The sequence below is a fragment of the Agelaius tricolor genome, unplaced genomic scaffold, assembly GCF_023055355.1.
Source record: "Agelaius tricolor isolate 1412-34295 unplaced genomic scaffold, bAgeTri1.0.p SCAF_15, whole genome shotgun sequence".
NCBI classification, from domain to species: Eukaryota; Metazoa; Chordata; class Aves; order Passeriformes; family Icteridae; genus Agelaius; species Agelaius tricolor.
The window spans coordinates 8188179-8214473 of record NW_027269275.1 but is presented as its reverse complement, the minus strand read 5'-3'; the positions used below and the strand labels follow the sequence as shown (position 1 = coordinate 8214473).

Below are 26295 nucleotides of genomic sequence, written 5' to 3'. Positions count from 1 at the left end.
TTACCATTTTTTTAACATGTGCTTTATTATTTGGAAGTCTCATACATCTGAAGTACTGTTATAAGGAGCACCTGGAGGAAGATCAAACCTAGAAGCATGCATTTGAAAGGAAGAATTGTCTGTTATTAATGAAATATTTCAAAGACATGGAAAACAAGCCTTTTTGTCTTAGGTTTACAGGATTGTTCCACAAAAATGCACATTAACCTTATCACAATACATACAAATATTGTGGATGGACAATAGAAATCACCACCCTTCCATATGAGATGCATCAAGAACAAATTGTTATCCCTTATAATGTCAGAAACAGAAAAGGCACCATAATAGAATGTTTAGAAAAAACTCAGTTATGCCATTATATTTTGATTCAAAAGTGTAAGAATTACTGTCCTGATTTAAAACAAAAAGCCTTTCACACCTGTAAATTATCATTATAAACTTGTAAACCTTTACATTTTTTCCAGAAGTATCAGGTGCAAATGCAAGGCAAATATAAAATCTATTGACTTATTAGATTACAAATACTACCCCATGAAAAAGCTGTAGTTACAAAAATATAAAAAATATTCTAACTCCCATTGTTAGATCTTAGTTTCAATCTACACTGCATTAAGAGTCCAAAGCCAGATCTGATTTGGACACATTCCTAGAGCAGGAAAGTGCTGTTTGTCTTATTTTCACATCATTGTTGTGACCTCCTCCCACGGTTTTGCTCTCTGGGTTTGTTTTATTTCTTAGTGCATATTAGGATGCCAAGTGCTGGGTGCTGACAGGTTGTATTTTTCAATGGATGTAGCAGCATAAGTGCTCTCAGTGTGCTCTCCTCCCAGAAGTGCACTGCTCTGAGAAGAAAAACGTCATTTTTTCTCCAATCCTCCACAGCAGCTTTGTGTAGCCATTTCCATCTATAACCTGTGACCCCTTGAGAGGAATAAATTCTTCTCACAGGCCTCAGGAAGGAGCTGTGGGAAGCTCAGCCACGGCTAATGCTGGGTCAGAGACAGGAGCTGCTGTGGCAAGGACAGTAACTGGCAGCATCCCATCTTCCTCACATGAGAAACTGGCACAGCTTTATCTGGGTGCTCTTTCTCTAGCCCTTGGCTTTAGTAAGCTGGATCAGCACAGGGTGTTGGACCAGCTACAACAGAAGCCTCACAAAGTGCCAATAGACATTAAAATGAGTTTACTTCTAAATAATAACTTAAAATAAATGACTGGATTGAATGTGATATTCTTGATGAATAAACTCTGTAACAGCTGAGCCTAAGCCTGACAAATGCTAATGCCTTCACATCTGAATAGTGAAAGCTCTGTTCCTTTAGCCCTTTATCAGAGCTAGCAGAAGGTGTCCAGCTTCCAGCTCTAGAGAAACAGAGGCTGTCCTTTGTTTTGCAGGGAAGCTGGCAGAGATTAGTGGAGTCACTCAGCTGTACTCCCAGAGAGCCACCTTGTTCAGCTGGGCTTTGAGAAGCACTCAGGATCGTTCAGACAGCAGTAGGACTGTGGAAGATTTAAGGGTCAGCTGTACTTTCATTTTCTTTATGCTTGGTGTAAGACTTTTTCCTTTAAATACCTTCCTCTTCATTAGAAATCAGCCCAGCATTTCTCCTGGTAACAACGTGTCAGGCTGTGCAAGTTCCAGCTGGATTTTGGCCAGCTCCAGGGGCTGTGTGGTTTCCAAACAAATGCTCCCCACAGACAGAGTGGTTCTGAAAGGGTTGTGTTTTACCCTACTTGAAAGGACTGACTGTACTCACATCTGCTTTGAGACACTAACTTACCCTGTTCCATGTGTATAAAAGATGTGGGCTAACAGGAGACTTGTGGAATTGTTATGGCAGGAAGTATTCAGTGCTCTTATGCTGGGATCATGTGTTGAATAGCACAGGAAGAAGATTATTGTATTCCTTATTATGTTTCAGTTTCATTAAAATATTGTTCAAGCAGACACCACATTCACTCCTCTGATCAAAACTGTATATTCCATTCCAGCTGTGCTGGGATGGCAGGATTTCTTTTCAGCAGAATTTCAAAGGTATCTGCACACATCTGCTGAAGATTTTTTTTAAATAAGCACACTGTCCCTGCATGCTTGATCAGGTTAGGAGAACACTTAACAACAAAACCAACAAAAATTAAACCAAGCAATACCTAAAATGTAGGAGTTTTGATTTTTGTTTAGTAGAATTTTAAGATGGGAAACAATTTCCTATCTAAACAATTGAACTTGGCATTTCTGTTTTGTAAAACAACCCACATGACAGTAGTAATTTTAATGAGCAATTCCCTTCCCCAACCTATTGAGTCAAAAGTTCACAAATGTAACTTTCAATCAAGGCACAAAAACATTTACTGACTCTTCTCACTGTTATCTTCACATTCTTCCCCTTCCCCTTAAAAAAAACTTGGTGTAACAATGTCTTCTACACCAGACATAACTTTAATAGTCCAATAAGTTGTAGCAGTATCTGAGTCTGGTTCTATCTACTTGGAATTCAGTTAAATTAGATAAACAGCACATTCTCAGCACATCATTGTTCATTGTCTGCATTTGCCTTGAAGGGGAGGGGATGAAAGGGGAAAAGCCACAGTAGTTTCATGCATATTTTTCAAGAAACTTTATGTGGAAGTCTTTCACTTTCTCCAGTAGGATCTTCAGCTTCTCTACTGGAGGAAGAATGGTCATTCTGAAAAATAATATTTAAAGAAATAAAAAACCAACCCATATTATCTTCAGAACCAACTAAACTGTGATCTTTGCACAGATCTTGATCAATCTCAAGGCACAGCAAGTAACATGTTAAGTTTAACATATTTTTGATGTTATTATCACTTTTTTTGTATTTATACTTTAATTGAACTATACTCTTAAACTAGTGCAATTTGTTTCTATTGGTTAGAATATAGGAATTCAAGAACTGTTATTTTCTTTTGAGTGGTGTAGAAGATTATCAGTAAGAAATAAAAGCAACTCAGTTTCCACGGTTGGGCATTTATGCCAAATTATACCCAGTTTTTAGAGCTTTAAGAAATGTCAGTTACAAGTAAATGTACATTTTTTTCTTTAATTTAAACCTGAGTGCAGAAGCATTAAAACTTTGCAACATCCCATTCTGCAGGTTTTAGTCCCTTCTTCTGCACACCCTGAAAATCCCATGGGGTGTAGGATTGCAAGGCCCACAGAACACAATGGCTTTCCCACACTGGTGCAGGAATGGACTCTAGGTTTTCCCTGGAGCTGTGTGTACCCAGATCTGACCCAGCTGGCTGTGCTGCACAACTGCCAAGGCTAGAGGCACCCTCTGCTTTGTGGTTTCACACACAGAAACAACACAGCACAGGATGAGGAAGACTGAATTCTGTGACAAATTCTAGCTGTCAGTGGCTTGGCTGGAGCAAAGTTCTGTTTATTGGAAGCAAAAGCAACAGTTTTGGTATTAGAATATTTAGTTCAACATCTTGTTTTGGTAAAGTTATACAGAGTGTTTAGGGAGCAGATTTATAGGGAGGATACTGCATTTTTCATGCAGTTTCTCCCATATGGAAACAGCTTAACCCCCTCCTCCCCGCAAAAGAATGCAGGGAAATTTTTGTAATTCCAGAGCCAGCTTTAAAATTAAAGTCTAAACTATTAGTATTGTTTGGATTCCTGGAGAAGGCATTTCAAATGCCAGTATGTAAAAACACAATAAAATTATGCCAGCAAGCTGTGAAAACACCATAAAAACTTGTACAGCTCATCTAGCAGACCAGGTCTTTGACCTTGCTGTCAGTCCACAGAAACTGTCCAGTGGAAACTGAGACAACATAAACTGATATAAAAATCCTTGCATTTAATCAGAAGAGAAAGAACTGGGATGATACTTTGCTTACTACTGCTAATTTGCTTTAAAACAAACAGAAACTGTACCTGAAATGGTAGGTTCCTTCTCTCTGGCCAAATCCACTTCCAGGTACAACACATATTCCAGTCTCTTCCAGAAGTTTCATGCAATAGAACATATCAGGTGCCATTTTGTGAGCCTAAGGGAATGGATGCCTCAGAATTATTGAAGTCTAAATATTCCTAACACATAGAATTTCATAAGTGCTTTTTTTCCCCCCTGAAACCTAACGTTACATTATTAGTTTCTTATTCAATTTACTAAGGAAGATGAGGAACAAATGCTAATGGGGCAGTTCACACTGAATTAACTAACAGCACTTCATGGAGGAACAGGGCTGAAGAACTTACACAAAAACTCACTTCAAAAGAAAGGGTTTAGGTAATTTTGTTATTCCCCTTGACTTGCTTGTAACTTTTGTTAGAAGTCTGAAAGTTGTACTTGGAAAAATCTAAGGCACTGACATTTGATAAGATTAATTTGGGAACTGTGTGTTCCAGTTCTGTTGGCAATTACTATTTTTTTTTCCCCAGAATAATCTGCTGCCAAGGAAGTCCCCTGATTAATAACTATGAGAGGTTCTTAAATATGTACAGGTTAGATAGCTAATCAAATAAGCAGCTGAAAAACAGCCCTATTTTTGTTCTCAGCTGTGCTAATGAAAATGAGTATTACAAATTAGGTTTCAGAGCTCTACTTAGGAACAGAAAGACTTATCATTTATTAACATAGGTTACTGTCCCAAAGGCAAAAAGGTGAAATTTGTAAGGAAAGCTCCAGCCCTCTTTCCCCTTCCTGGTGAATGGGGCCTCTCTTGTAGGGTCAGCAGCACACTGCCACTCACACATGCTGGTCCCCTTAACCCAGGCAAGGGCAGCAATTTGGAACTGCACAGGGCCAGCTACTTGTGTGACTTAAACACCAACATCCTTGGGGACACTCAGCCTGGGAGCCTTAGCACTGGGATGAAATGATCTGTTCTCTTTTCCTCTCTTCTAATAAAGGTCATGTTATATTGAAGATCATATACAGCCCATGAAATACTGCTTTTGTTCTCCATCTCTGGAATCAAAGTTCATCATTGGAAGAGAGGAGGTTGAAATGGATTGGGGTGAGAATGGCTGACTGACCTTTGCTTCCTCAATGGCTTTGGAAGGAATAAAGATCCGAGGGAAAGCGTACATGGCTCCTTGAAGGGGGTTGCAGTGAACCCCTGGGATCTTGTTAAACATGTCTTCTGTTAGTTTGGCTTTTTTGGCAAGATTGTTCAAAACAGATTCCTTCTCCTGTTTAAAAGGAAGGTGATCAGTTGGACACATTTCAAGTAGCAATAAAACACCAGGAGAAATGATGATCTTTCAAAAGGCCCTTCTCAAGTGAAACACTGGTAGGGCTTTGCTGAGCTGTTAGAGCAAACAATATTCTAAATTCCAGTTGTGCTCTTAAAAAAACAGTGCAAAAAGGCTTTAGTACGGTACAATTACAGTGTTGCAGACAGACAATAACCTGCAGAAGTCTCTATCTGTGTGCTCTCTTTTTACAGTCTCCTTCCTCAGCATCCACTCCTGGCTCTTTTTAGAGACCATCTTAATTGAACTTTTGATTTGACTTGATAGGAGAAACAAAAGAAGACTCTTTGGTCTCTGTGCATAATTTGAGTTCCCAGTACTTAGGATAGGTTTGTGAAATGCACAAAAGAACAAGCATGTTATTGCTGACCTTTATGAACTGTGCATAAGATTCTTCTCCAGGTACTGGAGGATTCACCACAATATCCATGGCTGCTTGTCCTGAGACTGGAGGGCAAAGGCGAACAGAAAGCAGCTTAACGAGCTGTCCTTTGATTTCTGGGTGCAAGTTTATGACCTCCATGTAACCTCCTCTGTAGCCACATCTGTGACAAAATGAACAGAAGAGATTGGTTAACTTCAAGTCTATAAATACAACAAAACAATGCAAATGATTGCAGAAGTGGAAAGACAATTGATGAGAATCTCACAATAGGTTAAGATACAGCTTGTTGAAACAGCTGCCACACTGATATGGTTTAAGATGGAGCTGCATGACATGTCATTAAGTCCTAGTATCCCATACAGAGATAAGAGTGGACATGCAGCTTCCCTTGTAGGCAAGTTAACAATTAACATGGATCTTTAATCTTCAGAACAAGAGCATATGGCTGTAGCAGCATACATTTAATCAAAAAATTATTTTTCTTCCATGTCCTCCTCCCCCAAAAAAACAAACCCAAACATGTGTAATATCCCAGCTGTTCCCTTTTGATTATTGAGCTGTTCCCTTGAATGTTGGAGGCCAATTTTCCTTTATCACAGGTCCAGATTGGGACTGTAGGATTTCACCTTTGTGGGACTGAGGCATTAGGTGTCTGAAATAAATACACTTAATATTTGGTACTTTGAAAACCACTGAGTTAATCCATTACTCTGTGCTTGTTTTTCTTTTCTTAATAGTCTTTAGTTAAAATTAATAGAGGATTAATTATGGTGGATTACCTTCAGGTCAGTAATATGAAAGCACTGTCCCACCAGATTAATGAGGAAGATGAAATAAAAAAAAACTAAATCAGACTTACTCGCCCATGTATCCCTTAGAGGTGGAGTGAAAAGAGGCCAGCTCAACATTGTTATAGTACTCGGGTCCCATCTCATACAGAATCTTTTTGAAAGAATGAAACTGGCATCCTTCAGAGTACACATTGTCCTGGTAAACCTGAACAGTCAGAAGACATTAATGTGCTCTGTTCCCCCAACTAAGGATAAAACACGGCCTTTTAGAGAGGCAGATCTGAACTGAAGAAACAGTCCTTACACTCAAAACTTCAAAGCTGTTAGAAGACACAAGGTTCTTTGTTGAGTATTAGTTACTGTAATGAGACTTTTTATCTGATGTCACCACACTTAAAGACTGGGTCTTTGGAGACCAGCGAGCTCCATTGGATGATTTAACCTTTACTTGTATGTTTGAATTGATTTTCCTTCTGTTTCTTCCATTTGAAGTGGTCTGAGCACCATGTAGGTTTTTATGTCTGTTCCAGCAAAGTTCTTCCTTGTGTCCCCTACACTTTCTCTCTAGTTCAAACCCAGGTCAAGCCACCTGTTATATTGATCCTTTGATATTAAGAATCTTGCATGTCTCTTCATGTCTTAATATGATAACAGAGAGTCTGTTCCCTGTACTTAAGAAATGCCACTACCACACTTGGAACAAATTGTACCTCATATGAGTACCCTTAGCTGTGCTTTGGAGAGAACAGATTATTTCATTACCTCATCAGCCAGAAGAAAAAGTTTTTCTTCCCATGCAAAGTGTATCACATCTTCAATGCACTTTCTGTTTTGCACCTGTCCTGTTGATTTTTAAAGCAAAAAGAAAATTAGTGGAGTGTACACATACAAATCTTTTCACCCACACCTACTTAGATTACCAACTTTTCAAGAAGATATCCCTCTTCCTCAGAAAAGTGCTATTGAACTTTAGCATTCAGTTCACTAAACATGAAATTAAGGAGCGCTTTTGGAAGAATTATGGTACAAGGTAACTTAGTCCATCTCAAGCAAAGGGAGTGTGAGATACAGTACTCAATCAAGGACTTACTGAGAGTACTCTGTGTATAGCTGATAATTGTAAATGCTCCCATGCATGATGGTTAGGAGGGAGCTGGCTTCTCACCAATCAACCTCAACTACTCAAAAAGCTAAATTCTGAGAGAGGCTTGCCACTTAGTTCTGAGTTATTACAGTCATTGCCCTTCAGAAGCCAAGAGGCTACAGGCCATGCCAGAAGCAAGATCTTTCCTAAAGACCAAAAGTGACTGAAAGTCATTCCACAAGTCTGGAAAACTTCAGTGGAAGCAGCAGCTTCAAATAGGATCCTGTGAAGTGAATCTGCTCCCTCCTTTCTGGAGTTCCAGGACACTGGAAATATGTTTCTAAAAGTAAAGTCTGTCCTACTTAGAGCACTGATCTCTGGAATTCAGCTCGACATATTTGATATGTACTTAGGATTTGCTTGCAATGTCAAATGAATGAAAAAGGAAAGAAAATGGTCTTAAAACCCCTTCATAAAACAAAATTCCTACAGACCTGTGGGATTTCCAGGGTTGATGATGCAGAGGACTTTTGGGTTGCAATATGCCTTAGCTTCATTCAAGGCACGGCGAAGTTCGTTCACATTTAGAGCCCAACAATTTTCTTCATCCAAATAGTAATTCACCTGGATAGCATCCAGTTCAGAGATGGCTGCTGAGTATAAGGGATACTGGGGAATAGGAATCATCACTCCTGTTCGGGATTTGCCACCTCCTGAGATCAGGATCTTTAAAATTGCCTGGGGAAAAAGTAGGAATTTAAAAAATAAAAAAGGTCATGCACCAGAATTAATAATATTCTCTGGAATTAGTTATTAAACTTCCTAAAAAAGTGTAGAGTTAAGGTGGATTTCTGTCCTAGAAGCAGATAGTCAAAGAGAGTTATTTATTTCAAGTTGTTACTGGCTGAGTGAGGATGGTCTAAGCTTAATGGAATCCTCTCATGTCACAACTTCCAAAGATCATGCCTGATCAACTAAAAAAATTAGGAAAAACATTCTGAGCACAAGGCTAGAGGGCAAGTTGGAAACAGGAATATCAAGATCATTATCTTTTCGCTGTGCCCTGTTGTAAGCAAAGAAGCTTTAGCTAGTTCTTGCTTATTGCCTTCCATTCATTTTATCTCATTAACCACAAGAGACCAATAAATAAAACCAGAAATTAGAACTGGGGCCTGTGCAGATCTCCCTTGGAACAGTGAAACCTGTTTTACATCAGGAGCAATTATGTTTTCATTTTCAAGTAACAGAACAGACCAAAGTCTGCATGTCTTGGGATGGAAATAGTCATATGTAGCTTATGCCCAGAAGATACAGGCAGAAAGGTAATGTTTATGCTAGGGTCAGTCCAGACAATTTCCTTGTGCCCAATGTCTGTGTGATGTGGATGCTTGTTACATGTGAGTTAAATAAAGCAGTGCACAAGGGCCAGGAAGCAGAGAGACTTCTTGCCTTTATAACCACGGGAGAACTCTGAAGTACAGGTGCAATCAAAGCAAGCATCCTTATCAGCATGTAATTGGCATCTAAACCCAAAAATATCTTTTCTCTCAGCAGCAGTATCCTTTCATTTCTTTGTGATTCTAGTACAAAATCTGCTGTTCTGTGCCTCTCATCACATACTCAGCTGCTAAGCTAATGATTTATAATCAACATAATTTTGTACCCACCACGAGTTTAAAAATACCAAGCATCCAAACATATAATCAGGACCAAATGCATATTTAAAAACTCTTTAACACCCTCTCTCCCCTGAGGTGTGAAACAATAGTTGTTTTATCTTTAGAAGGGCCAAAGAATGAGTTGTAGCGCTGGCTTTACATCAGTGGTGCAATCAAACCGGCATGGTGCAGATCAGCTGTGCTGCGCTGCCATTCCTGACAAGCTGCCAGTGTCAGAAACTCTGAAAGCCAATTGCCTGCCGAGCTCTGGGGAGCTGCCTGCCGGACCGCTGTCATTCTGAGCTCTGCCACTAGATGTCCTTTAAAAAAGCACCTTCACCCACACGCTGCCAAAGGCTGCCTTCACAAGCGCCAAACTGCTGCTGCACTGCCAGCAACTGTGTCTGTGCAAAGGAGCAGAGACTGGTATTCCTGTCTTAACTGAGTAACTTATCAAACTTATCTTTGAACCTCGGTTGAACCCAAAACCTGCAGTTTTCCTCAAACAAACTAAAATACACAAACAGAAATAAATCTTTGGGATTTTCACTGGCATTGATCTGCACTAGCAGAGTTTACTTGGAAGAAGAGCTGAGAGTTCTCACCTCTGAGGTTCATTCCCTCTTCCCTCTTTCACTGACTGATACCCTCTAATCTTCAGTGTTTATGTGTCTTAACCACTGAGAACAACCATTATTTAGTCTGAATGCACTAAATCTTCTAAATTTATATTTAGGCACCTGTAGCTCATTTCATATTACCTCTACAGAAAGGTACAATTAATGTATTCTAAGAGACTTTGCACACACTTTTAGCTGGCTCCTGACATTCACACTGGTTTGTTCACAGGATTGGATATTCATTGAATGTGGCTTCTTTGTCTGCCAGATCAAACTCACAGGACTTGGTGAGACCAGATGTTCAACAGGGATCTGTATTTGCAGAGGTAATTGATAAGATACAGCTTGTACCAAGAAGGAACAGGTTTCTTTTATCACTTACAGAAATGCCATCGCTCGCCCCGGTGGTGAGGTAAATGTTATCTGGATCTGCAGGAACCCCTCCATCTCTTCTCTCAATATATGAAGCCACATCCTCACGGATGCAATTTATACCTTGACTGGCAGTGTAGGATCCTGTGAAAAATGCAGGATGAGATGAGAATTGAGTGCAATGTACAACAGATTTTCTGTTACTAGCAAAACTCCTGAGCTGGTATTGGATGGAGTAGTTTGTGCATATGAGCCATATTTATATGGATCCCCAGGATGGGTTTGCTTTTTTTTCCATGGAGTAGGAAAGGGAGCTGGTTTGTTCATAGAGCAAAAGAATTAATTTGGAAGGAAACAAATACAATAAGCATCACTAAAATACAAAAATAACATACTGGATTGGTAAAAAGCGTGATTTCAAGCCTACTTTGCAAACTGGGACAACAATCCCATTCTTGCTATCTTTCAGTTGCTTTCTTTATGTTGGAAGCACTCCTGGATGTAAACAAACTTCTATGTAAGCAATGGGAACAAGGAAAAGAGGCACCATGTGCAATAGAAAGGAAAGTAATTTCTTTTAATCCATGATAAATATAAGGGTTTTATTTGCAACATGAAAATAACATATTATTTCCCACAGTCTGAAACCAAAAAAATCCTAAACTGCTTCTCTCCTTCCCCCACAGCATCTCCCACAACCACTTTTCACCAGAAATGTCTAGAATCTCCCCAATCTTATGTGCAGTTTACAGAGCACAACTAATAATCATAAATAAAAGGAGATGTTAGATGCCTGTGTGCATCACTGCCAAGAATGTGCAACAAACAAAGAGTGAAAATAAGCCTAGGTCAAGGTGAGGAATGAATCCAAGCTATGAAGCCTAAGACTGATGGACAAAGAAGTGACAAGTGTACATCTATTTTAGAACACTGTCAGGAAGCTGCAGAATCGTCTTTGCTTGTTGGGTGGAGTGGAATAATTATGCCTGACTTAACTCTTATCACTCTGTTATCTGCTAGTAGTCTGCCTGGTAGGACTTCTGTGAAAGCATGATTTAAAAAGACAAAGAACTTTTGCAAGCACTGCACAATTGCATGGGATAAAATGGTGATTCAGGGCACAACACTCCCTGATGTCCCAAACATTTACTTTTACAGGACTGGAAGTTATATTGGTGTTTGACCAATATACATGACCAATATACATGGGTGTTTGACCACAGCCAGGAGGACGCTGTTAAAGGAGGAGAACAAACATAAGCTGTTCCTCTGTCTTGTGTTCCATTGGGTGCTGAGTCCTTGAGTCCTGCCACTCTGAGGACATACAGAACATTTAATTGCACTGTACTGCTACACTGGTTTGTACTCAGTTGATGGCTTTGACTAGAACCCGTGTTTGCACTGTGGGATGCAAGTCTCAAATGCCTGGAAAGATATTCCAGTTATCCTACATGCAAAGTAAGTGGTGTCAGTAGAATACCAGAGAGTCTGGACACAAGAGAAATTGCCCAGTTTTGGACACAAGATGAGTCCTCAGATGAGGACATATCTGAGCCTTCATACATGACCTGGGAGTAGCAAGACTCAAAACCATGAGTAGGGTTTTGCCAAATGGATCTTCATTGGAAGTGAGGGCATTCTAGTTCACCTCCAGAGGAAATTTCATACTCATATTAACTTTACAATTAATACCTTTAAATAGGCTGGTGTAGATATGAGTGCAACACTTCAAATGACTTTGACCCTATGTAGTGATTCCACCTTTGTGTTGCATTGACTAATTTGTTGAAAAATAAGGTTTTGAACACAACACAGTGGGGCCAGTTTTTCATCTTTGCATTCTCACAAGAAAGCACTTTCTCCTTCTCAGCCATGAAGAGAACAGCAGGAAGTTGTCAGACTACCAACAAAGTGATAGGGGTGACTTCCACTCAGCTGCACGTCCCAGTGCCTCTGGCTGTGTGTTTTGGGAGGCTGAACAGAGGCTGATGAGCTCCAGAGGCCAAGAGGAGGGGCTGGCACACCTTACTGGAGCCAGGGAGGGTGGACAGGGGGCAGAAACCAGTACATCACATCAGTAAAGTCTACAGTGGTTTTAGTTGTCAGGAATTTAGAGGTACAGTTGTTCTTGGCATAAATTATTTCAAAATTAAAAAACATTTAGACACCAGAATCCGAATTTAGCCACTGAAATGAACAGTGTATATTCAGAATTATCATCTTACTTGAATACTGCAATTGTTTCAGGCCTACTTCCTCAGAATCTACTGAGCTAACAGAAATTATGGGAAATGTGTGATCTTCTGAAAAAAAGGAACACATTTCTGAAATATTATGCAAGACTGAATTCTTTATAACATGGGGTTATGGTGTCCCATGCCACCATGACCTTAAGGGGAAAGGAGCACCAAGGGGCCAAGACTGCTCATTCTGAGAACTCCTTCCACATCCCTAAATTAGACAATCTTTACAAAGAAAGACTGAGTCAAAATTCAAATATATCCCCAGCAACTCCTATGTGCCAACAGTACCGTGTGAATTTATTATTCCAAAGTAAGACAGGAAAGGGATCCATTGAGCTAGAGGAACTTGTCAGTTTTGATAATGTGTTTTTAATGGTCTACATTAAAGGACAAACCAATACAACGAAGGTGAAGATAAAACACATTCTGTATTAGGCTGTGTTGTCAAGCTTGAAATGCTGCTAATGCAATCACTGTTTATGTTTTGTTTATTTTATTATGTTTTGTTTATTTTATTAAGTTTCATAGCACCCACTCTCAAAATATACCAGTGCAAATAGGCACTGCAATTACAAAGATTAAGAAATATGCCAATTACTGTAATAAGTTCTCTGAAATGTCACTGTTTGCCTACTTGAAAGAAGGTAAGTGTGCCAGATTCTTTGCTGCACCCAGCAGCTGTAACAGGATTTGCAGAGTAGAAATTCTCATGGCATTTGCCAGGTACAGGTAGGCAGCACAGTCACTAGATGAGAAAGAAATTGCCTCTTCCATTTCCTTTCTAATGAATATGCAAAGTTTGTGCTTCTGTGGATATGACATGTGCACTCTTGTAGGAAGAGTAGCTGAAGAACAGAGCTCTGTAGTTCTTTCAAGAGTTATTTTACCTTGGAGAAATAGAGCTTTGACACCTTCAGTTAAAACTATCTCAGCAAGGTAAAAGACTCTCAGCAGTGTAGCTTTCCTTATCACCTTGGTACCTGAGTTTCTGATAGCCCAGAAACCATACTTGAACTGATGGTTCAAAATGCAGATCCAGGAGTGTGCACTGGATCAGCTGAGATGGACATATATTGTTTGTTGACACCAGCATTATAGGGACAGTGGGCTCCTTGGCAGAGAAACAACTGGAGAAGGTAAAACTGTAAAACCCTCCACCTAGTCTAAGTAGGAGACACAGAGCCCTGGATTAAGAGATGTCATACCAACAGAACAGAGCCTCTTTCCTGGTACAGAAACTCCTCAGCATTCCATTCAGAGCTATGCCTAGAGGTTATTGTGGCAAGGGCTCCATAGAAGCATAACCCTCACCCTCTGCTCTGGGACAAGTCCCACCAAAAATCCGCCCCATTGGTCACCATCTGCAGGTCACACTGCAAACCTGCCCCCACCAGCTGCAGATATTGAACCAGCTGTGGTTTTCTAACACCAGAACAGCTGCAGATATTGAACCAGCTGTGTTTTCCTAACACCAGAGCAGAGCCTTACCTAAGCTGTTTCCTCCACAGCCCTGCAAGATCCGCCTGGCGCGCTTTTTGGCGTCTTCGGGAAAGCTCGGGCTGTCCAGCAGGTTTGGGTATGTACACAGGGCCACCACCTGCAGTGCCAAGAACATGTCAATTGGCCACTTTTCATTAGGTATTTTAACTTGTTAACTTTATGTTAACTTTCCTTGGAAATGAAGATCACAAATACTGGCTAATTTAAAACAAAGGTTATTGATGAAGAGTTTGCAGTTGGTTTTTTTTAAGGGTTGTTCTCACAGAAGAGAAAATATCTTATCAGGTTCCAAGTTAAGCTGGTAAAAACAGTTCTAGAATTATTAACTATTTTTATTACAGACAGTGAAGATTCCAGGTAAGCTAAGCATAGTGCAAACACAGTAAAGCACAGTTAACTATTCCTATGTTATCTCTAAGCAGCTCTATCCTCCATGCCTTGTGTATTACTAGCCCACTTTTATTGGCAAGAAATCAAGATTTTAAATATGGAGCAGAACTGAGAAAAACAATCACATTTTGAAGTCCTAGTGGCATGTTCTAATAATCTTTCCCCAAAAAAACTTCTAGTTCCTACTGGTTTGAATTCATGGGAAATATTTAATTAAAAAAATAAGTGGTGATATAGAACATAGTAAAAGTAGAAACACAACCCAGCAGAATTAAATAAATGAAGGAATGTAAGACACAAAGAATTGAGAGGTCTCTCTTGAGATCAGCTTAATTTATTCCAGTCTCTCTCATTTTTATGCTTAAATGGTGTAATGTGGACAGACTGTTGTCATCTTGTGGGACAATGGCAATGAATTAATCCATGTGTGCACACAGTCATGGGAAGAAAGGATTTCCCATTTTATTTAATAACATTGGAATAACCTGTAATACATTTGGATAATTTATAAGAAGCTCAGGTCTCCCTAGTTTGCTGCATAGCTTGATTTTATAATCTCATCATCTGGACCCTCAGCTTGATAAAGCTTCAGTTTGTCCTGGAACTCTCTGAATTCACATTATTATAGACAGAGGAATTTACATGAGGGTGTGAGGGATGCTCAGTAAGTAAGATAATACTCATTTTAACCTTATTTGTGTTTTAGGAATAATATACAAATATGAATTCTGTTGTAATCTTTCCTAAAAGTTAACCTACCAATTAGCTTGCCCAGAGGTAAAATGTGCAAAATGAGACACAGTACAAGTATTTTAACCCAGCTACATGCAGATTTCAAAGTATTCTCTCAGATGAAGAAAGGCTTTTGTTTTTTTCTTTAAAGAGAACCCCTTCCTTTCCTGAAGAGCATTGTTGATAATGAATGTGCTGACTGATAACACAGAAGTGGCAGGAAAAAATGTGGGTGGGGAATGATATGGGAACTAAGGAAAGCTACTGTGTTAAAAGAGGATAAGCAGCAAACAATAGGACTTTGGCTCAGAAATGAACATTTTAAATTCTTTACAAAAGAACTATTTTAAGTTTAATTGCATCTAGAGAATCAATTATACTAATACCTATATCAGACAGCTTTAAGGCATTCTAATAAAAAATGAATAATAATATTTTAGTGGCCTTACCTGACGGAGGAAGGTGATTGGTCTCTGTCCCATTGCATGTGCATCTCCAATGTTGGCTTTAATCACTTCAGTAAAGGGTTTTTTGATTCCCTAGAAAGGGATCATTCAGAATGTTTTGTTAGGGCTGTAGTAGAAGATTTTTTTTTAGTATCTGTCATGTGGCTGTAACAGCTACAGTGTTTAATGTAAAGCTTAATGCATTTCTTATACAACACTGCCAGGAAATCTTAAATGGTTTACAGAAATTTTGTTGACTGTGACACATTTTTAAAGGCTGGCTTTTATTTTTCTGCTAGCTGCAAGTAAGAGACTGACTTGGCTGGAAACCACATATTGAATTAGAAAAGATGAAAAAAAGGCATTTTGAGTTGTCAGTATTAGAGCAATTTCTTTGAGACACCTAAGGGAGGGATGGATCAGTCAAGAAGCTAAAAAGACTTGACCGATAAAAGAAACCTCAAGACCTTTAGTTCTTTGAGAGTAAAAACAAAAAAGTGCTTATTTATTTTATACTTAGATTAAGTATTCCTTGTATGATGACCGCACTTTTCCATGTAGAGATGGTTCACAAAATATATCCTAGTGAGGCTCTTTATGATAAACAGAAGTGCTAAATAATCACCATGAATATTTAAAAGCTTCCTAGTCTCCAAAATCTGAACAGACAGCCATTTTTCCTGTGAGAAACTGAATACATCATGAGAACACAGGGAAAGAAATTAATGAATGTTGATTAGCAATCACAGCTCTTTAAAAAGCAAAATAAAATAAGGGCATGAAAAAGGCAAGGCACTACTGATTCAAAAAACCACCAGTGGTTTAAATAAAAAATATTAACTGAAAGTAAAGGCCAACATTACAAGAAAAATAAGTGAGAGAGGCAATAATAAATTTAGAGTTGTTCTGATGTATATTTCAGAGGTAGTAGGGAGGCATCCTAACAGTGACAGAATTGTCACATGGACTAAGGAACTGCAAAATCAGACTGATTAGTTTTCTGTAGAAAATGACCTATAACAACTTACTCTGGGTATGGACTCACACAGCCTCTTCCTGGTCCATGTACTTACAGCCAATTACTGGATTTGGATATAAAATATGTAGCTGGCAAGCCTGAACTAATTTCTGCTTTTCCACCATGGACTATGGAGTTGGACTTCAATGGCAGCCCAGAAGCCAGATGTGGAAATAACAATAATACAGGTAGTCCCCAGGGACAGAGATTCCCAGGTATGCCAAGATTTGGAGGTTCAAGGCTGCACAATCCCCAGTACCCCACTGGATGGATCCAGGCCATTGTATATCTGAGAGCCTTTGGGGGTTTTCTTTTAAAATTCAATATGTAGTTAGAAATGGCATTAGGACCAGACAACTGGGCTTACGTGATCCTGATTGAAAAGGGTCAATTTTATATGGCCTTACATTTAGCAGCAATTGAAAAAAAAAAAAGTTCACTTAAAATAATTGAAAGTGACACACTGAGTCCATCAAGTAATTTGCTTTTATGCTTGTTGATCTAAGTGAGCACCCAAATTAAGAGGTGCATTTCAGCTCTAAATAAAAAATTAGAAATAGGGATGTCAGATAGACATTACACTTATCTGAGGCTGAAGTTTAGTAATTTATGAGTAATGTAAACAGCTAAAAATGCGTGCTCTTCAAGCTATCTGGGGTCCACTAACAGCACAACACAGTTTCATTCTAATCACAAATAAGTAGGAAGAGAAAGGTGTATGTAGAAGAAGAACAAATTCAATTTGCTTGAAATGAAGAAAAATTCCCATGTATTTTGGTTGCATTTTGTCCTTACAGCAAATTGAATCCATTTCACTAGATTTGCAAAGTAATACAAATCTGTTAAGGAATATGGCTGATAGTTTCTTTGCCTAAAGTTAGGCAGTCTGGGAAAATAGCAACATGAAATAGAAATACTCTGATTTATTAGATTAAAACCAAAACAAACCAACTCCCTAATAATAGAAATACCTTACATTAGACTAATTATATTTTTTGCTCACAAATACTATTGTGCTCTGCAATTTAAAAAAAGCTGCTTCTTTGGTTAGTGAAATGCTGAAAGGTACCTGGCATTTCATAATGTACTTTTGGAATTTTTATAGTGGTACAGCCTTTAAAACAAAGGTAACAGACCTTTTTGGTGCCTGTGTCACATTTATCATACATAATGTTGGAGCTTATTAGCACTGATGCCATTTATATCTTTACTAGGGCCAAACTCAGTGTTCTTGCCATCACTGCAAGTACAGGATCATCACCTACTGCACAAACCCCACACTCCCTTTGCTTCTCACATGATGGATCTGGAACAAATAGCAAACCATCCACAATAGTTCTCTCACCATCAAACCTGGTTAGGGAAGGAATGCTGCATTTTCTGTGTGGTACACACAGTTCCCACCTGGGCTAAAATGCCCGTGGTTCTCTACACTAATTTGTAATTCTTGGTCTCAGCTACAAGAACTGTTGTCTTTTTTGTCTTTCAAAAGAGAAATGCTTTTAAATAACTGGAGTTTTTTCCTTCCCTGGCAATGAGTTAATACCAGCTTTAGAATTGTCTTCAGGAGACTTGCTATATCCTCTCCTAGTGAAATCTATACAAAAATTGCTATGGCCACTTAGTATTTTTCTATTACTTGATTCCCAGTCTCTCTATGAAAAAAAAAGGAGTATCAGAAGTTGCTCAGATTTAGTTTAGAACAAAAAGTTCTAAACAAGTTCTTAAAAAAAAAAATCTTAGTTCTTTAAAACAAAAAGTCCCATCTTACCATTTCAAAAAGAAGGAACAGAAAACAACAACAGGCAAGAACAAGTGCTAAATGTTAATGGGTCAAAGTCCCAAAGCAGGGCTATCAGAAGCCAGCAGCAAGGGCAGTCTAGACAGTGCCTGAGACTGTGCAGATGGGCTCAAGGCAGAATTCTGCTCACACCCTTCAGAAAGCAGCATCAGTCACCAGCTGCTTGTGTCAAGGGTTCTCCTGTGGTGATGGGTGTGGGTATTCAAGGGGAGAGTTATGCCAAATACTTTTTGGAAGGTCTGCAGAAAGATCTGTATGAAAGGAGAAAATGTGAATGGGATGTTGATAATCTCAGTATCAAACTGTAGAGCAGCAGGAAAAGGGCTGCAACAGATCATGGATTTATTTCACTGCAGAAGGCTGAGCAGTCTTTAACCATGTCAGCAAGACACCTGAGCTGAGACAAGTTATGTCCCTGCAAGCCAAGGAGCACCCAGGGGGAGCAGGAACTGGGCCACTGGAGTTGTTTTGCTCTCCTCTAGGGATGCCCCAGCACATCTGGACTGCCATGGCCTCAGTCTGGGTGAGCCAAGGTGTGCTCCACAGGCAGCCTGGCTGCACTGAAACAGGCAAGGCTCTGCAAAAGGGAAGCTTGCATAACAGGAGCTCTAATAACAAACTCGTGAGCAGTAGGTTCCAGACTGATTCTCCTGCCTTGTGAAGAGGGTAGAAACCACATCAAGGAGGAAAAGAAATGCCCAGCCCTACAAAACAAGCTCTGCTCCAGCTCCTGCCTTTGGCAGCACCTCACACTGTGCTCACAACGTGATTCAGCTTCAGCTCGGAACAAGGCCAGGCTCCTGCCACTCCTCTGACAGGGGCAGCAAACAGATCCATGGCAGTAGCCCTTTTTTAAAGCTGTAGAAGCCATCTTTCATCTCCACATGTAAAAGAGAAAATATAAAAACATGTATTGTCTTTTAGTAGCCATCTTCTGGACAATGAAAGGATTTTAATGGAATAAAAGAATCTTCCAGGATTTGGAATATGCTCTTTGGAAATGACTTCCTTCAACTGTTACTTCTGTCTCTCTGCTTTTTTTAGAGGAAATGCATCTTTTAAGAAACTTGATGAAACCTGAAGCAAGCCAGACATAATTATTCTAACAACTAAATATCACACAAAGTTGGGAGAAGGGATTTTTATACATGAACTAGAATTCATTAGCACAAAGTCAATAGAAATCTTTTTGCAGTTAACCAGGTTTGGGGAAGTTTCCTCTTCGCCTAGACATCCCCAGAGCCTCAGGAAACCCATCAGGAAAGGAGAACAGTATGAAATGATGAGCTGTCTCTCAAGGAGAGTCATGATGGAAGAAGTGTTGGGAGAATTACTTGATCAAAGAAGCAATGTGATGCCAGAACATACAGCACCCCAAAGAACTACCATGAGGGCAATGCCCTGCCAGGAGTTGCTTTGTCTCTTAGGAGTTTTAGTGTACCTGGAGGTTCCCTTTACAAAGGTGCCACCTGACAGTGCTGGCAAACTGCAGAATACCACCGTGCCCAGAAAGAGTAAAGAATGGCCCAAACTGACCTGACACTGTCTTTGTTAAATCCTCAGCAAATTTCAAAGGAAAGCCATCACTCAGGGGAGAGCATGTGTGGATTTGGAAATGGCAATAGGAAAGAATTGAAAAGAGTTCCCTTGAGGAGGCCATGAAAATGTGAGCTGCTTTTAATCCCAGAAGAGAACTGTGGTATTACAGCTATTTCTGAATTTCAGAATTTGCCTGCTCCTGGCTGCTCCCAATTGTTTAATTTTCATTGCCATGGCTTTGTGCCTCCTCTTGATGGGTATCAGGCAACAACATCACACTATGAACCACTGCACTATTTCCTTGAGACTGCTTTTGCTGTGACTTGCACAAACAAGCTCTACAATCAGAGCTGGCAAACCCAAACATTTCAGCATGGCTGAGATCTACACTGTAGTAGCCAAGTTACTTGCTTGCTTTTTTCTCTCCTCCTCTCAAGAGGCCAAGAAAGCACTGCCCAGAGGCCCTTAACTAATAGGGACCTGAAGACCTGAATTAGCATTCCAATCTTTTTATTAAAACAGCTCACAGCAGAAAAATAAACCTGACCTGCTTACCATGGAGTAAGGCTTTGAGTTTGTATTATGCTTGTGCAATTCAAGCTGACATGAGCTGTTTTGGGGAGGAAGGAGAAGGCAAAATCTGGATTTTGACTTAAAATGGCAGTGATGACTTGCATGCCCCTCATATCACATGAGAAAATCAGTGGGACTGACCATTAATTGGCAGATCTGATTCAGAGATTACACAACAGGACTTGTCCTCAGGTTACTTTTTCCTGACACATTGATCAAAGTGGGTTTGCAGTCAGAATTTTTGCCTATATAGATAAACCACTAGATTTCATAACAGAATTAAATGATAGAATTAAAATAATGCTCATTAGAAAGTGATTAGACATTAAGACCCACTTAACTTGGAGAGCTACTGGAAAAGGTCTATTTTAGAATAAATTTTGCCAATGTATTCAACCAGAAAATATCAAAAACTGGATTCTGTGGGTTGTGAGCATCTGAAAATATGATTTTGATAATTGTGCTCTTGAAACCAGTTTTCTTTCACCTTCATCTGCAGTAGTTTTTGGCATCTTAAAAACCACGGGTTTTACTACAGATTCACTTATGTATGCAACATGTACAGACAACTGAGGAACAACAGTTCTGTCTTAATGAGGTCAGATGCTCTTGCCTGGAAGATACTTCCTTCGTGTGCACACAGTCACGTATTCAAAGCAGAAAATTACAGGATGGTAATTTAAGCTTAGCATCTTTCATTACTGGGTGTACCAGTCAATCTTGTCTCTTTTTCTTGGCATGTTAAATTATATTTCTGCATGTCATTGTCTAAATTGTGTTTTATCTTTCCAAAACTCCCAGGAACACAGTCAACTCACATTTACAATTAAGGCTGGATTCTAAGTCAGATTTTTTCTATTCAATTTTAAAGTCTGATGAATTAGTGAGGGAAAAAAAAAAAACTCTACAGTATTTTAATCAAAATACTTTAGCAGAAGCTGCCTGAGATTTCAGTTACCTAAGTAGAAGGATTTTGGTAGTTTTATTGTCTAAATAGCAATGTAGGGAGTGAACAAGTGGCTTGAATAAACTTGAAAGAGGAACCTATTTGCAATAGCTATGCAAATGAAAAGCGTGGGCACAGGAGATGAATGTACAACCCTTTTGCTGTAAAGGTAACAGAAAAATAGGGCCTTCAGTGTATAGAAACTGTATAATGCCAGTGAAGGCCCATGGCTCCAGGCCCAGGGTTGGGATGTGTTACCCACCTGTGCTATCTGAAGGAACTCCCTACATGTACCAATGTATCCCTGCACACCATCCCTCTCCCCCTTTCCACCCTACAGTTCTCTTACAGCAGCTTGAAAGTTTGCAAGGACCTTGTGTGCCTTACACTGGGCCAGGCCCTGCTTCCAACGTCACCTGAGCTGACCTGTGGATCCTGCAATGCTGTTTGATTTGCACAGGCTTTGCCAGGAGATGTAAGGCAGCTTAACCTAACACAGAACTTGACATTATATAAAACCCAATCAGGAACTGGGGAGAAAAGGAGTGTATAAGTGAAATGTCAGAATAACAGATATGAAGGGATTTTCCACAACAAGGTCAGTTAAAATTAGCATGAATACAAAGCAACAAATCAGGTATGTGTCCTACCTGGGTAAAGATAAGTTAGTTTGTCATTACTGATTAGGTAAAGAGAAGGCCTCTTCTCAGACCTTGCTTTATTCTTGCATTGATTTGTACTCAGGAGCAAATTTCTAGTCTGAAATGTAATTAAAGTCAATACTTGATACAGTGGCCATTTGTTAGAAAGTCTATACAAAGGGGGTAGAAAAAAGGTCTTATTTGATAGAGTTCTATTTAGAGTGTAATCCTTTATTAAAATATGCCTGTGCCCTAGCTTTAAAAAGTTGCCAGAAACACCAAGGAAAATGTTTGGAATTAGTTCTTTCTGTCATCTTAGTAAGTCAGAATCAGCTGATTTCTACCAATAGCAAAAAGGAAGAGAAAAAGGGTTTTCACTTTCAAAGCATGACACAGTTTCAAAATTATGAAAAAAAAGGCTCAGGAAAGTAATCCAATCACTGATTTTGCATGAAGATTTCCCTCTTGAAAGATTTAATGTAGCTCAAACCCCTGATTTTCCACCTAGATGAATACAGGACACAAGCCAACAAAACTTGTGAAATCCAGGTACAGCACGCCCCACCTGTATTGGGCAATCAATCTTAATCTGCTTTAATTGAGTATTTTACTAGTCACTTACATTGGCTTAGATCCAGGCTAAAACTAATGCCTCACTTTTATTTGTTCTTTTAAGGAATATCCCTTCAATTTTCTAGTCAGAGACTTCTTGAGTAACGTTTCAGTCCTTATTTCTGTGTGCACTGTGGAGTTACAGCTCCTGTTGTGATCATTTGCAGTTAATATAGAAAAGCAGCAAGTGCCAGAGAGAATAACAGAGGAGCTGCTCTTTGGGTCTGAGACAGCAGAACAAACCTCAAGGAAGATGAAAGCTTACACTGTGCAAACAGCTTCAAGTAGATGTTTTATAGTCTCCATAACAGCTCTATGAGTATTAACAAGTATGAAGAGTAACCAAATGCAACCAAGTTTAAACAGGGAGAGCCTCTATCACATCTGATTATATACAATGGCTGCTGCATTTAGGGTGCTTTTAGTTCAGAAACAAATTACCTAAAGGCATCTGGGCAAAAGAAGATAAAAGATTTACTGCCATTGCTTCACCCCTGCCTGTTCTTGTTACCCCCACCCACTGCAGTGTTTCCACCTCATACCAGGGAGCCTGTGCTCTCCTGCCTGTGCAAAGCTCCCTCCCCATCAGATGTAGAAGAGTGTTATGGGGCAATTCTTGCTGTTAGTGAAGAGTGGCCATGGATCTAGAGATGCTGTAGGAAATCTCCTTCCTCTTTCCTGAAGTGGCAACCCCTTCAGCCTCTTCCCTTTATCCATCAGTGTTAATTCTGCTGGCAGTGCTTGGCCTAACCCTGTGAGCTAAGATTGAGAGGGCTGGAAAAAGCTGTACAACTTAATAAAAAGGAAACCAAGACATGCTATTGATGTGTGAGCACACAGAATTAAATTTCAGACACACACACACAAAAAAAATAGACAATTAGATAACCTATAATACTTTACTTATAAGGAACCTAGGCATTACTCAACACTGTATGCTTTAGCAGACAGCTTGATTAAACAAGAGAATGAATTAACAGTATTTTTCTCAGAAAAGAGGAATGAGTAACTTGAGAAGTATGGAAGCAAGTAAAGGATTTCTATTGAAGTTGATTAGTGTTCTCTGCAGATACACTGTCTCAACTTTTGCAGTAATTCTGTCCTCCTTCCCTGCCAGCTGGGAGGTTTGTTTGCCTTACTTGTGTTAAAGCATAGTCACCTCCAGGAATGCTGGTAGCCATTATCAATGGCAAACATTATTTCATGAGACTGGTTCCAGGAAAAAAAAAATAAATGGAAAATGCCACATAACTAAGCACAACACTAAACTGACATAAAAATCTTTTAATAAAGCGAATGCCAATGATTTGCTGTTATATTTTTTCAAAAGTGCACAGTAGATTATTCTTTCTGCCAGTGATTCAGCTGGTAACTGGAGTAAGCAGGGGAGCTGGGAGGAGTTTGTGAAGGGCCTTTTATATTTGTTTTGTCAAGTAATATCTCCTGCTCAGTGATGTTAACTTGAAAACAAACATACTCAGGGAGAACACTGGAAGATTTTATACTCTGGAAAATGCATCCACTAGGGAACCTAGTTACATAAACACAATGACACCTTTATAAACAAGTTTTGAGGCAAAAATCAAAACAGATGTTCCAAAATTAATTCTTCATTACCACTCCGAAGTCTTAAAGTGAAATTCAAAAAAAAAAGAAGCTATTTGTAATAAATATTGAGTTAGACATAAATAGTTGATGCATATACTACAGTGAACTGAAAACAATGCTTCACCTTCTAAAACAAGGGGGAAAAAGTAACACTAGAGAATCACCAGTTTACTCTCATGGTTAGAATTGCTGTAGCACGTTTTTGTTCAAAGCACTTTACATGAACTAATGAAAATGGTCTTGCAGTACCTGTAATAAGGCATTAGAAAGACTCTAAAGCAGTGACAGCATGGAATAATATCTAAAATGATAGAAAAACTACTCTGCCAAATGCTTCATCAAAACAAAAATGTGTCCTTGTGATGAGAGGGGAAGCTGTGGTTTGAACAGCAGAGGCAAAAAGCCATGTCTGTATTGCTAAGGGTTTTTTATTATCTTTTGTTTCAATACTCGAGGAATAAGAAAGAAATATGAAGAGCAAAATAGAAGCACTGACTGATTTGGATGCTTTATTTAGCACATACTGGCCCAAACCCTTAGGAACTGCTTTATTATCTGATCTGCCAAAGAGAACCAACCACCTACAACTTTGGGCAGCGTTACTGAGTGTTTGTGCTCTGAAGGTTTGTCCCCGGGCACCTCAACTTCTGCAACTAAAAAAAAGGAGCATTCTCGGTGATCTCCTCGGATGATCCAGAGCAGAGCCGGGTGAGGCTGCGGAGCAGTGCCTGGAGAGCCGGGCCAGCTCACCTGTCAGGAGCCAGGTGCCTCCTGCCCCGGCCAGGGCAGGATCTCTGAAATCCTCACGAAGGACTCAAACGCTCTATCAGTATGATGAAAGCCGGTCACTCACCCCCTTGTATAACGCAAAGGACACGGGATTGCAGCAAAGGGTCAAAGTGGCCGGAGAAATGTAAACACTGCTTTATGGGGGTGTCCCGTATCTGCCTCAGGCAGGCAGTGACACAGGATAAACAGTAGCCGGCCGGAGGGTTCCTTTGTTTCGTGCCTCTGCCGCCTCCCGTGGGAAGGGGCGCGGGGCCGGGGGTGCCGCAGCGGAGCGGGGCCGGGCACAGCGCGTCCGGCCACGGCTCGGGGCAGCAGAGGGATGGGGAAAACGCTGCTGTGCTCCGGGAGTTTTTAACTCGGTAGGAAGCCCTGCAGCGGCACTCGCGGTGCCTCCCGCTTTCCCGAGCCTTCCACAGGGTCACGTCTCAGCCCCGCGGGGTGTCACGTCCCCGCCGAGCCCCGCCACATCCCCAGCCGGGAGCGGCGGCGGAGGAGCGCCCGGGGCAGAGCCGGTGCGGCTGCAGGAGCGCGCCCTGCCCTGTCCTGCCCCGCCCCGCCGCCCCTGCCTCACCTTCCGCAGCTCCTTCTCGATCTCCCCGGCTTTCAGAACGATGGGGCCGCGCACCGCGTATTCCACCGCCTTCACTTGCGGGTTCATGGACTCCAGCGTCAGGATCTTCTCCCTGCTCGCCTTCTCGTTGATCTTCACGGCGGAGGCCTTGGCAGCGCTGCTCCAGCGCATCGTCCCCTCCCGCCGGGGACCCCGCGGCTGCCGCCCGGCCGCCAGCGAAGCGGCGCAGCGCAGAGCCATGTCCGTCCTTCCGCCCCGGCAGCCCCCCGGCCCGCGGCCGCACAGCCGCGCCGCAGCTTGCCTGGCAACCAAGACAAACCGATGCATGGTCGTTCGGGTAGCTCCCAAAGCCAGATGAAGGATACGAGTGCTGGGGATCGGTGTGTTTTGTAGTCGGAACCGGGCGCTAGCCAGATGCACGCGAGCAGGAGAAATGCCGAAGAGCTGGCACAGTTACACGTACACGCTCGATCCTCTCATGTCCAGATCCCGCAAACTTAGCTGCAATGGATACAACTGATCTTGCAGCGTTGCGATGCCACCACAGGAGCAGAATTAGAAATAGAAACAACCATTGCATCCGAATAGCGCTGCAGCCCCCCGCCCCGACAGAAGTGCCCGCGCTAGTGCTCTGGAAGAGTCCCGGGCAAACCCATCCTTTTCCCAGCCGGCGCTGGCCCCGGCCCCGGGGCGTGCTAAGGTGTGATTGCACCAGCCGGGCTGCGGACGCGCTGCCTGCC

General features: G+C 40.7%; 1 protein-coding gene across 1 annotated transcript; it reads right to left on the bottom strand.

Moving 5' to 3' along the window:
* On the bottom strand, positions 1 to 26295 carry GPT2 (glutamic--pyruvic transaminase 2). The gene is made up of 11 exons (XM_071440329.1): positions 25556 to 26295; positions 15461 to 15550; positions 13878 to 13986; positions 10157 to 10290; positions 7991 to 8234; positions 7175 to 7254; positions 6481 to 6617; positions 5607 to 5781; positions 5018 to 5173; positions 3914 to 4026; positions 1 to 2690 (listed from the first exon to the last, which is right to left on the bottom strand). The coding sequence occupies exons 1-11, from the start codon at positions 25880 to 25882 to the stop codon at positions 2600 to 2602; spliced, it is 1656 nt and encodes a 551-aa protein (XP_071296430.1). The 5' UTR covers positions 25883 to 26295; the 3' UTR covers positions 1 to 2599.